We start from the raw sequence: 12,906 nt of genomic DNA, 5'->3' as shown, positions 1-12,906 counted from the left end.
AATACACAGCACCATATTTAATAGTATAACATTGAATGACTTATTCCAAAATCAAGAACAAAAAAAAGATATGTACTCTTACCATTCTTATTCAATATTTGACTAGAGATTCTAGTCCATGAAATCAGGCAAGGGAAAGAAAAATAAATCATCCAGAAAGGAAAAAAAAAAAGTATTTTTTTTCACATAACATGATTATATATATAGAAAATCCAAAGAAATACACACAGAAAAAACTTACCAGAAGAAATAAGTGAGTTTATCAAGGTTTCAGGGTATAATATTAATATCAAACTTTATTATAATTCTACATACTAGCAGAAGACTTTGAAAATAAGAACAACAAATGATAACAATACTATCTACAGTAGCATAAATAATGTGAAATACATGATGATAATCTAACAATATCTACACAAAGAACATTAAAAAGCATTGCTTAAAGAAAATAAGGAATACCTAAATAGAGAAATACACCTTTTTCATGAGTTGAACAAATTAGTATTTTTAAGAATTCAATTTTCCCTAAATTTATGTATGGATTCAGTGCAATTCAAAATTTCAAGTTTTTTTAGAAATGGACAAGCCAATTTAAGACAGAAATACAAAAGCATAGATTAACCAAACAACTCTAAAAAAGAACAACAATGAATAACTACTACCATGTGATTCCAAGATATATTAAAGAACCATAGAATTCAAAATATCATGGTGATGTTGTAAGCCAAGAATAATAAATAAATAAATGGAAAGGAATAGAAAATCCAGAAATAGAGCCAGGCATGTATGGATAATTGTTGACAACAGTGCAAAGGCAATGTAGTGAAGGAAGAATAGTCTTTTCAGCAAATGTTGCAAAAACAATTGAATACTCACAAGCAAAAAACAAACAGAAAACTTCCATACATCCATATATCACTTAGAAATTAATCTAAAATAAGTTCTAGATTTCCATGTAAAATCTAAAACTCTACAATGTCTAGAAGAAAGCATAGGACAAAAGTGAGAAAAATGCTGTGATCTTGAGTTAGGCAACAAGTTCTTAGAAACAATGGAAACAGGAAAATTGACTTCTCTGAAGTCCTGCAGGGGAAGACTTGGAACAAGTTAGGGAAAAATATACAGAGGGAATTGCAACTTTTGCTATCAAGGTGCCAGGCAGCTGGGCCAGTCTCTGCTAAGGAGTTCTGCACTCAACCAGTAGCAGGCATTTCCCTGGGCTCTAATGGTTTACATCTAAGTGATGAAGTATAGCTTAAATTCCAGAAGAGAATTCAAAGGTTTCCTTCTTTTCCTCCAGATCCTTCAAATTCACTGTGCTCTCAATAGATTCGCCTTCTTTTGACATATACTGAATGCAGTTAAAATGCAGTTTTCAGCAAAAACAGTTCCCCTTTGAATATATGCACAGGTCCCTGAAGGATACATACGGGAAACAGCTCCCTGAATTCTAAACCTGCAGGCAGGGAGAAAAAAAAAAAACAGAAAAATTAGATTTACTGCCACCTTGTCTTAAAGCTTCAAGTCATTAATAAATGTGAGCAGGAAAAGGTAAGAGAAGATCTGAATGGGTAAATGGGCAGGTCCTTGTGTGAGAGAGTTGGAGAGAGAGATTCAGAAATTCCCCAGGCTTTTTTCCAGCAAGAGTAGGACACTGCATGGAATGCAGCAGTAACTTCACTAGTAGGTTCAGTGAAGAATAAGAAACTTACGGACTTCCCTGGTTGTTCAGTGGATAAGAATCTGCCTGCCAATGCAGGAGACATGTGTTCGATCCCTGGTATGGCAAGATCCCATATGCCTTGGAGCAACTAAGCCCATATGCCACAGCTACTGAGCCTGTGCTCTACAGCCCAAGAGCCACAACTACTGAAGCCCATCCCCTAGAACCCATGCCTGGCAATAAGAGAAGCCACTGCAGTGAGAAGCCCACACATCACATGAGGGAGCAGCCCATGCACGTGACAACTAGGGAAAGCCTACACAAAGCAACAAAGACCCGGTGCAGTCAAAGATAGAAATAAATAAATAAACAAAACTAAAAAAGAGCATCAAACTTACAAGTGGGGCGTCAAAGGAGTACCATCTTCCCAAAGCCACGAGTAATTGGGTTTCCTCATTGACAACCCCATCCAGAAGGGGAAACTGGAATGGGCAATCGTTTGCTGGATGAATTCCTGTGGGGAGTAACATTTCTGTGTCGATGAATGAGTGGATGTGGACTTTTTAGATTAGAGTCACAAAACTAAAGAACTCAAAAAGAACTTTGACATCTTCTCCATGGCTTTACACAGCGATGTCTAGTGGAGCCTAGAAATGCTTAGTAACCTGTCCATCCAAGGTCATGCACATATCCAGTGGCCACACAAGGCTAGAAATCATGTACATGTTCTGATTCTTAAGCAAGCACTCCTCTACTGAGGGTCTAAACAAGATCTACTTACCTATGACCCAATATTCCAGCCCGACACACATCCCATACATCTGTTGAACACTCACCAGTTCATCTGTGCTATTAATCTTCAGCAAGTGGGCATCCAAAGACAAGCAGTTCTCCTGGCTTTTTTCCCAATTAAAAGAGCCAGAGGAAAATTGGTAACAGTTTTCTTCATGCCAGAGCCAGTCTTGGGGACAAGGACCTAGGAAATATAGTATATCTAATCAGTGAGTTATGCCTGAGAAAAGATATTAATATTTCTACAATTCTTAACTCAGTTCACCTCTCAGGACTCCCACATGCATACCATCTCTTCTTAGTCAGAATTACACCCAGACTCTGCAAATCTCTAAATAGCCTAGAGTCTTTATTTCTCCATTTTTTTTTTTTTTTTGGAGAAAAAGAAATGCATTCTGATTTTAGAAAACTAAATTAAAAAGCGAGGCTATTAAAAAGCAAGGCTTGAGCTGGGATGTAATATTAGAAACTGATCTATTTTTAAAAAAATTATGTTTGGAACTATGGAAATGAGAGTTAGGGGATGAATATTTAGTAGCTATTCTGTAACTAATGTACTTATATATTTTAAAACTTCATCTCTTTGAATAACAAATTTAGGCTTAGATCCTGTAACTCTTACTTCTGAATAGGTAGCCCTGTGAGGCTTTTGAGTACTTGAGTCATGGCTCATCTGCAGTGAGATTTGCAGTATGTATAAAATATACCTAATTTTGAAAACTTAGTATGAAAAAAAGAATGTAAAATAATGCATGAATAATATTTATACTGATTAGTGTTGCAATAATATTTCAAGTATATTGGATGAAATAAAATACGTCACTAAAATTAATTTCATCTCTTTAATTTTTCATGTGGCTCCTATTGGGGTGGCCAAAAAGTTTGTTCAAGTTTTTTCTGTAATATTTTATAGAATAATAGAAGCTTTAACATTCCATATGTGGTATACCCTGTATTTTCTTTTGGACAGAGCTGCTTTAGGGAGAACAGTATATGGAGGCAAAGTGGGCATCTCCATTTCAACAAGATTTCAGTAGGTAGAGAGTTTTCAGCAGCAAAATTCCCAGGAAGTCCAAAAACCTCAGGGCTTAGGCAACAGGCAAAAACGTGATGGTGTCTGTGTGTCTGTGTGTGTTAGTTGCTCAGTCATGTCTGACTCTTTGTGACCGCGTGGGCTGTAGCTTGCCAGGCTCGTCTGTCCATGGGATTTCTTAAGCAAAAATACTAGAGTGGGCTGCCATGTCCTTCTCCAGGGGAACTTCCCGACCCAGGGATTGAACCCAGGTATCCTGCATTGCAAGCAGACTCTTTCCTGTCTGGGCCACCAGGGAAACCTGTCTATGTGTTTACAGATATTTTAAACACTCCCCGATTCCTTCTCTTCCGTTCCCTCTTCCTCTCACTTCACCTCACCTTTTTCTCCCTCTCATCCTTCCCCTTTCTTCCTTTCTTCATTACCATCATCACCATCTCTCCTGTGTGTTAGTAATACTTGATACCTCTCTACTAGGGAACAAAGCCCTTTGTGCTACTCTGTGACCAAAAATATAAAAATCAAATCCTTGAGAAAGGCAACATTTCAATTTCACTTTATGGCGTAAAATCATGAGATAATTTTGTAAGAACAGGCTTTATCAGAGAGGTCAAAATAGAAGGCAGTGAACTACAAAAGGAGAAAGTGAATGAAAGAGGACATACAGAACACCAGGCTGAAAGCAAAGAATGCAAGATTCTTCTCAATTTGCATAGTCCTGTCTTACTATGTTGAAGGAAAGAGAATATTGGCTTTCTTGAACTAAAAGAAAAGTCTAGGTAGGTTTTCCAAGTCATGAAAAAGTGAAAAAGATGAATCTCATAATGTATTCAAACCACCTGTATTTCTTTAATCATTTTTTATTTAACAAACCCAAAAACTGCTAGGTGCCATTAATGGTTGGCAATAATTTTATGTATTAGCTCATTTAATCCTCATAACAACAGTATGTATAAGTTCATTCATTTTCTTCATTTGGAAGAGAAAATGAGAATTTGAACTTAGGCAGTCTAAATCCAGCATCTGTGTGTTTTATCAGTATATCCCATGTGTGTGTGCTCAGTCACTTCAGTAGTGTCTGACGCTTTGTGACCCTCCAGGCTCCTCTGTCCATGGGATTCTCCAGGCAGGAATACTGGAGTGGGTTGCCATATCCTCTTCCAGGGGATCTTCCCAACTCAGGGATTGAACTGTGGCTCCAGCTACTACTACATTGCAGGCGGATTATTTACACACTGAGCCACTTGGGAAGCCCCCATTATATCACATTACCTCTCAAGCTCCTGAGTTTGAATGAATTGAGGAAATACTTCTTGGTGCCCATCAAGACATGTTGACACAGTGTTTTGAGGTAAATCTGGAACTTGCCACTTTTAACAAACTACTTGGGTGACAATTACGTACACTAAAAGTTGAGAACCACCGCTAATTTCAGTGCTAAAATATCTGTTACTTGGAAGGCACTGCATCTTTCTAGCTGGCTGACCTCAAGCAAACTACATATGCAAATTTCCCAGCATCTCACCCTCTTCATACTTTTATGGAGAATCACAGACTTGTCAGTAAGAAAGATAAAACTTATCTCAAACTTGGGAAAACTGGCATATTTTTCTGCATAGTATTTTATTGCTGCTTTTGAGAATCTTCTCAAAGCTGCTTGATGAAAGGCATGTCTGCCAGCAGAAGACACAACATCTAGTATTTTTGATTAGTTGTCTAAACTTGGCACCTCTAGAAGATGGTTCTGAACAGTCCTGACATAGTTGTACTCCCATACGACTGATAAAAACAAGACTAGTTTATGGCCCCACCTGTGAAATAAACTATTTTTGATATGTAGCTATGTCTGCTTATATAAACATCCCTGTCCTTGACATATTAGGATCCTTCCTTTAAGCCTTATTTGAGATGGTTTTATTTCCTCAGCTGTTCTTTCCTTAAAGAGATTAATTGACACTTGCTTTAAAAAATCAGCTTGTCTAAAAATTTCTGCTTATTTTGGAAATTTAAATAACCCTGGCTGGAAGAAGCACAAGCTGGAATCAAGATTGCCAGAAGAAATATCAATAATCTCAGATATGCAGACGACACCACCCTTATGGCAGAAAGTGAAGAGGAACTAAAAAGCCTCTTGATGAAAGTGAAAGAGGAGAGTAAAAAAGTTGGCTTAAAGCTTAACATTCAGAAAACTAAGATCATGGCATCTGGTCCCATCACTTCACAGGAAATAGATGGGGAAACAGTGGAAACAGTGTCAGACTATTTTTTTTGGGGCTCCAAAATCACTGAGATGGTGACTGCAGCCATGAAATTAAAAGACACTCCTTGGAAGGGAAGTTATGACCAACCTAGACAGCATATTAAAAAGCAGAGACTTTTGCCAAGAAAGGTGCTTTTAGTCAAGGCTATGGTTTTTCCGGTGGTCATGTATGGATGTGAGAGTTGGACTGTGAAGAAAGCTGTGCCGATGAATTGATGCTTTTGAACTGTGGTGTTAGAGAAGACTCTTGAGAGTCCCTTAGACTGCAAGGAGATCCAACCAGTCCATCATAAAGGAGATCAGTCCTGTGTGTTCACTGGAAGGATTGATGTTGAAGCTTAAACTCCAATACTTTGGCCATCTCATGTGAAAAGTTGACTCATTGGAAAAGACCCTAATGCTGGGAAGGATTGAGGGCAGGAGGAGAAGGGGACGACAGAGGATGAGATAGCTGGACGGCGTCACTGACTCGATGGACATGGGTTTGGGTGGACTCGGGGAGTTGGTGATGGACAGGGAGGCCTGGAGTGCTGTGATTCATGGGTTCGCAAAGAGTCGGACACTACTGAGCCACTGAACTGAACTGAACTGTACATACTGAGGGCCTCCCAGGTAGCTCAGTGGTAAAGTATCTGCCTGCCAATGCAGGACACGTGGGTTTAATTCCTGGGTTGAGAAGATCTCCTGGAGTAGGAAATGGCTACCCACTCCAGTGTTTTTGCCCAGAGAAATCCATGGACAGAGGACCCTGGTGGGTTACAGCCCAAGGAGTCACAGAGTTGGGCATAACTGAGCACATACGTACTGAAGGTATTTGTAAACTGCAAAAGTTTATACGAACCTACTTATCATTAAACTTACCTGGGTTTCAACTTTTTGATCTATAAAATAAATGCATGGGTATCTGTAAACTCTTACTATGTAATCTTTAGTCAACAAAATTACATGGTTGAGGCCATGAGCGATATAAGCAAGAAGCTGGAGAAATCTGTTTATTAGTGGCAGTTAGGTGCTAGTGTCCAGAATAAGATTCTCAGGCACCCCACCAAGAAAGCAAGGTATTACCAAAAGTGACTACATTTCACACTTTCTAATGCTCCCCATGAATAAAACACATACCTGATTTAATTATACACTGTTGAAAAACGAAATAGTACATATGGATCACTTCTGTAATATTATCAGAGTTCACATTATCCTCTCCTGGTTACAGATGCTACTATTTCTACCACCTCCTAGATTCTGAGTTCACTTCGTTGACTGAGATCAATCAGTTTTTCTCATATGCACTGACTTCCTGGGTCCCTCACATTTTTGTCTGATTTGAAGTATCTACTTAACACTTAAAAGCCAGCTCACCTCTATTGACTCAATTTATGTTGATGTAGTTGTATACTTTAAGAAACAGTCCCATAGAATAAAGCTAATGAAGAGGTGGGAATCCTCAGGACAAAGGAGACCACTTGGGAAAAGAAATCAGTGATTATGATACATTGGAATGGAAAAAGATGAGAATCTGTACAAAGAAGTGGGAGGATTCTGCCAGAAAATCTCAAAACTAAAGTCTTAAAAAGAAAGAGAAAACTCTTGTGAGGAAGGGAATCTTAAACCCACCAGAAAGTGTGGTTGATTGAATCAGATAATCTCAAGAATTTGACATGTGATAGAGTGAGGATGACATGGAATAGGGGCTTCCTTGGTGGCTCAGAGGGTAAAGCATCTGCCTGCAATGCAGGAGACCTAGGTTCGATTCCTGGGTCTGGAAGATCCCCTGGAGAAGGAAATGGCAACTTTCCTTTTCTGGTATTCTTGCCTGAAAAATTCCATGGACGGAGGAGCCTGGTGGGCTACAGTCCATGGGATCACAAAAAGTCAGACACGACTGAGCAACTTCACTCTCCAGAGCTAGGATGACAAAAATAGAGGACCTCTAATGTAGAACCTGATGAATGAAAAATGATACAGACATCTATACACCAATATTGTCCTTGGGACATTTCAAAAGAAAGGTTAAGATTTACAGATAAACTTCTATTGTCTCTCTGGACCCCTCTCTCCCTCATACCTGAATAGTTTGCTGCCTCTTTCAGAACTTCTTGGAGATTCAGGTTCTGGCGATGAAGTTCCATTAGTTTCTTGGATTTCTCATCCAGCTTGTGGGCAAGGGTTTCTATCATTTCTTTGAGTTCCTTCTGTGACTCCTGGGCAGATTTTTCTGATCGGCGCTGGGCTAAAATCTGTCCCTCCAGGATATCTTCCTGGTGAGTAATATTTGCTTGCTGTTGCTTTATGAGATCAGAGACCTGGGATACTAAATTAGAACTAAATTTAGATTCCAATTCCAATTCCCAATAAAAAAATTCCTCCACTGGATTTTGAAGAAATCAAAGAGCAGAATCAAGCCATCTGTTTTGACAACAAATCAACCCAACTTTACTCAAATTATGGATTTGGAAGTTATTTTATATTTCTGCAATATACATACATATATATATATATTAATGTTGAAAAATGTCTCAGATACTTGTGATAAAAAACAAACAAACAAACAGGAATTTACTTGTTACTGAGAGTTACACACAAGTTAAAAGAAATCACAAGTTAAATCATTCATCAGTGGCATAAGTAAAATGTAGATAATATAAAATAGGCAGACACCAATCATACTCAGTGACTATTAGTAGCACTTGTCATTAATGATTTACTCTACTGTGTATTAATTCTGTGTCTTAATTGCCCTCTCCCCACCTTCCACACTTCCTGATTTTACATAAAAACTGTGACACTCACCCTGTTTTTGAGAAACTCTCCCATGGGACTATTTTAAGCTGCTTTCGCAAGAATATGAAAACAATTTTTCAATTTTAGCTTGTTTTTTTTTTTTTGTCTTTAGAAAGAGTGGAGATGAAAGGAAGGTTGTGAAATCAAGCAGGCAACAAATGTTAAGGGTCCAATGTCTCGATTCTATAAGTTTTATGGTTCAGTACGAAGTAGACCCTTTGGCTTGAAACCCATACTTGACCCTGTTAAAAAGTGATCAGAACCTGAAAGGAAGACTCTTCCAATGACCACCACTGAGTCAAGGGCTCTTCTCCCACATCATTAGGAAAGGATTTATAGGTCCAAAGTGTTTATAGATGGAAAAAATAAGTGATTTTTGACCTTAAACACCATTGAGGAACAAATTAGCACTTCAAAGGCCTTCATAAATTGGATTCTAGGATTCTAGAGAGCCAAAATAGCTCAAAGCTATAACCTAAATATATAGGTGGATTAGATGTATGATCACCGCCATTTTTTTCCCTTCTTGGTCACTTTCACCTTTTCATTTCTTTTCCTTTGACATCCCCTCTTTCCTAAATGGCCATATTGTAAATCCAAAGACTGTTTTATTTTAAATACTGTATTTATGAAGACTGTGTTTCTGAGTTAACTTTAAATTGGTATTTAATCATTTGTATTAAAACTCAATGTGAACTAAATGAAGTGTCTTTTTATGGGTCCCTCCGGTGATCTTATGGGTTAGTAACTTCAAATTATTTCCTTCCTCATTATTCTGGGATTTAAATGGACTCTATCCATGAAGTTCCGGAAACAAAATCAAACAAAAACCTAATATCCGTAATCTTCATCCATGCCTCAATCTATTTGAGGGAAGAACACAATAACTCATTCATCTTCCCATTCACTCCTAAAAACAGTCTGCCTCAAATGTATCTAAATCAAGGTGGCTTATAGTTACTATGAAACCAACTAATAAACCCTGTTTATAAGCCCTCATTTTTTTTTCTCCCTTCTTTCCTGCTTCAGCACTTACATTGCAGTATCAACAATATAACAGTCACCAGTAATCCCAGACAAAGGACCCCTAGAGTCACAGCAGCAGGGTACCACCTCCAAGAGGAAACAAAACCTAGAGTGATTCAGAAAGACAAAAATGATGGAGGTAAGTGGTCAAACAATTCTTTGGATCCAGCCTGTACCTGGCACTTTGCACTACTTACTTCTAGTCTTTCCAATGACTCTGCAAATAATTCACTATCCACATTTACAGGCAAAAAATATGAGCAGTTAAAAACTTTAAGTAATTTACCCGTGGTCACACAACTGATGAAATTTAGGAGCTGGGATTCAATATCAGATATTTGACTCCAAGGATCTGATTCTAGTTAAGTTCAATTTTTTTTTCTTTTTTCTTTTTGGCCTTGCCACTCTAAACTTCCCTGCCCAGGGACCAAAGTCATGCCCATGACATTGGAAGCATGGAATCCTAACCACTGGATCACCTGGGAATTCTCCAAGTATCTGATTCTAAAGCATATACTTTGTCTCAAGAAACTCTCAGTGCAGCTTGGTTGGATCAACTTCCACCACAAGGCAGAGAGTCTGATATTTTCAGTACAGACCATGTGTATGTATGCATATGTGTGCACACACACCCACACTCCCTACACACATAACCACTGTTATAAGTAACATATAATAAATGAATACTAGACATCAAACAAGTAAAGTCTTTAGTCAGTTAACCAACTGAGAAAGTCTCAAAGAACTAACATATAATTCTATGCTATTTAGTTTTTATTTCATTAAAAATAAATACATCTTGGACCTGGGGTTATTGACCAAAGAAAAAATATAAATGAAACTCTTTATTCACTCGATTCATATTAATATCATGTCCTACACTCATACCAGCTATAGCACTCTTGTTACAAGAAAAAAATTCCCCATTATTATAAAAGCAAATCATGTAGCTCACAAGCATATGAATATCTTATTATGAAGTCCATCACCAAAAAAGCACAGATACTACCGGTTCAGAAAGAAAACATTTCAAATAAAGGATTTGGACTCTTCACCTTGTAAGATAAACAAATAAGGCACTGAAAATGTTAACTCTATATGCAAATAAGGAGACTGACAATTCACTGAGTTGCCTAAGATCACACAGATGTTAAGATCCAAACAGAGATCTTTAATTCAGTTTCGAGTAGCTACATGGCTTGGACCATCACATCACAAAAGCTCCAGTGTGAATGTATAATGATTCAAATCAATCAATGATCAAATATTACTATTTTCACTGAGTTATCAAGTGTTAAATGCACTCTACAGATGAATCAAACCAAATAGAAGTTTTGATAGGAAGGAATATGGTTGATTCACTGATTCAAGAGTGATTAAGCTTCTACAATATGTCTGGCAAATTAGTAGAAAGGAAGTTGAAGATAATTATGTGTCTTGCAAATAATTGCTCAATCCTAGCATTGGGAGAAAATATCTGGGTAAATCTTTCAATCGACATTTCCCTCTGGTCAATATTCCTCCCATATTATAGCTCAGTCTTAACTCTACCACTTAATAGCCACATAAAACTGGGTAATTTAGTTAATCCTCCCGGTTACCAGTTAGTCCTCTGTAAAAGGGATATGATAGTAGTCCCAACCTCAAGGTGTAAAGCTTTAATGCATATAAAATGAATATCATAGAAACTAGCCTATAGCAAATGATCAGTAAGAGTTGGTTATCAGCACCCTCTACTACATCATCATTCATACCAAGTTGGCTTATCATTATCTTCTTTAATAACCATTATATCTGACTTGTTTTCCTTTTAAGTAAATGTTATTAACTCTAATACTTTCCCACACCCAGGCATTGTAGTTTTCTACTCCTATATTTAGTTAGTTTACATGTCTAAATTAACTCTGTCCTTGTATTCATTTACCCACCTGTAGTACCTTTTGCTGTCTTGCCATTTGGCTTCTGATCAAGTTGATCTTTCATACCCTTGGGGTCATCAACAGTCATTTTCAAATGTATTCCAAGAATGAGAGGGTGAAGCTGTTGAGGACTTGTACAAAGTAAAAGTTTGTGAGTTCCTGCTGGAGTGTTTAAATAGCTACTGATATCTGGTGGAATGACTCAATCATTGGTAGGAGGAAGGAGCAGCTTTGCTTCATATTGGGAAGTTGGCTGACGCAAATTCTTGAGATATGTCTATTGCAGGAAGGGAAAGTGGTGAATCTGAGAGTGTTTCAGGATATTTCACCAAGTAATTTATGAAAGGGAAAATTGTATTTTCCATGAGCCTTAGAGGAGTGGATTTTTACCCATGCTTCAGATAAGAAAACTGAAATTTAAAAGGCTAAGTCCCACAAAATTTGTACAAGAGTGTGCATTTAGACCAGATTTTTATTCCAATACCCATAAATGTTTATTTCACTATAACAGACTATTTCTACACTGGGGTCTTTCATAAGTCTCACATTTTCTTTTTTAATTTTGATATTTTTTTTGGTCAGCAATAGGCTTAGGAATTTGGCAGTTAATCACATATGACTCATCTCTCTAGCCATGACAACCTTGGTAATCTTAGAACTTAGGAATGCTATTTCATATAGTGGCAGTATAGAGAAATTTGCAGCAGATGGAGCTAGTTTGTTTTTTTCCTTTACTATTCCCTTGTTCTATAATCCAGGGGAATGTCTTTGGCTATAAATTGGGATACTACAATGTCTACTTGATAATGTAGACAAAGTTGCTGTAGGGATGCAAATAAGATACTGAGTGAAAGTGCTAAGCTTTGTACTTCAAACACAGTAACAACTCAATAAATGATAGCTATTATTATTAGCAGTAGTGACACAGCAGATGGTGACTGCAGCCATGAAATTAAAAGATGCTTACTCCTTGGAAGGAAAGTTATGACTAACCTAGACAGCATATTCAAAAGCAGAGACAATACTTTGCCAACAAAGGTCCGTCTAGTGAAGGTTATGGTTTTTCCTGTGGTCATGTATGGATGTAAGAGTTGGACTGTGAAGAAGGCTGAGTGCCGAAGAATTGATGCTTTTGAACTGTGCTGTTGGAAAGACTCTTGAGAGTCCCTTGGACTGCAAGGAGATCCAACCAGTCCATTCTGAAGGAGATCAGCCCTGGGATTTCTTTGGAAGGAATGATGCTAAAGCTGAAACTCCAGTACTTTGGCCACCTCATGCGAAGAGTTGACTCATTGGAAAAGACTCTGATGCTGGAAGGGATTGGGGGCAAGAGGAGAAGGGGATGACAGAGGATGAGATGGCTGGATGGCATCACTGACTCGATGGACGTGAGTCTGAGTGAACACCAGGAGTTGGTGATGGAGGAGGCCTG

General features: G+C 37.9%; 1 protein-coding gene across 3 annotated transcripts; it reads right to left on the bottom strand.

Moving 5' to 3' along the window:
• Window positions 1-268: 268 nt before the first annotated feature.
• On the bottom strand, window positions 269-11,722 carry OLR1 (oxidized low density lipoprotein receptor 1). 3 transcript variants are annotated; one of them, XM_086404179.1, is made up of 6 exons: window positions 11,493-11,722; window positions 9,566-9,661; window positions 7,814-8,059; window positions 2,500-2,639; window positions 2,062-2,177; window positions 269-1,456 (listed from the first exon to the last, which is right to left on the bottom strand). In XM_086404179.1, the coding sequence occupies exons 1-6, from the start codon at window positions 11,560-11,562 to the stop codon at window positions 1,312-1,314; spliced, it is 813 nt and encodes a 270-aa protein (XP_086260305.1). In that variant the 5' UTR covers window positions 11,563-11,722; the 3' UTR covers window positions 269-1,311. The 3 variants fall into 3 exon arrangements, with proteins under 3 accessions (XP_086260305.1, XP_086260304.1, XP_086260306.1); XM_086404178.1 differs by having other exon boundaries at window positions 11,484-11,685; XM_086404180.1 differs by lacking the exon at window positions 9,566-9,661 and having other exon boundaries at window positions 11,484-11,666.
• Window positions 11,723-12,906: the final 1,184 nt, after the last annotated feature.

The sequence above is a fragment of the Bos grunniens genome, chromosome 5, assembly GCF_055505025.1.
Source record: "Bos grunniens cultivar Pamir isolate PY7600 chromosome 5, Bosgru_T2T1.0, whole genome shotgun sequence".
In the NCBI taxonomy this organism is placed as follows: Eukaryota; Metazoa; Chordata; class Mammalia; order Artiodactyla; family Bovidae; genus Bos; species Bos grunniens.
Note: the sequence above shows the minus strand (reverse complement) of the source record. Positions and strands in the feature narration are given on the sequence as shown.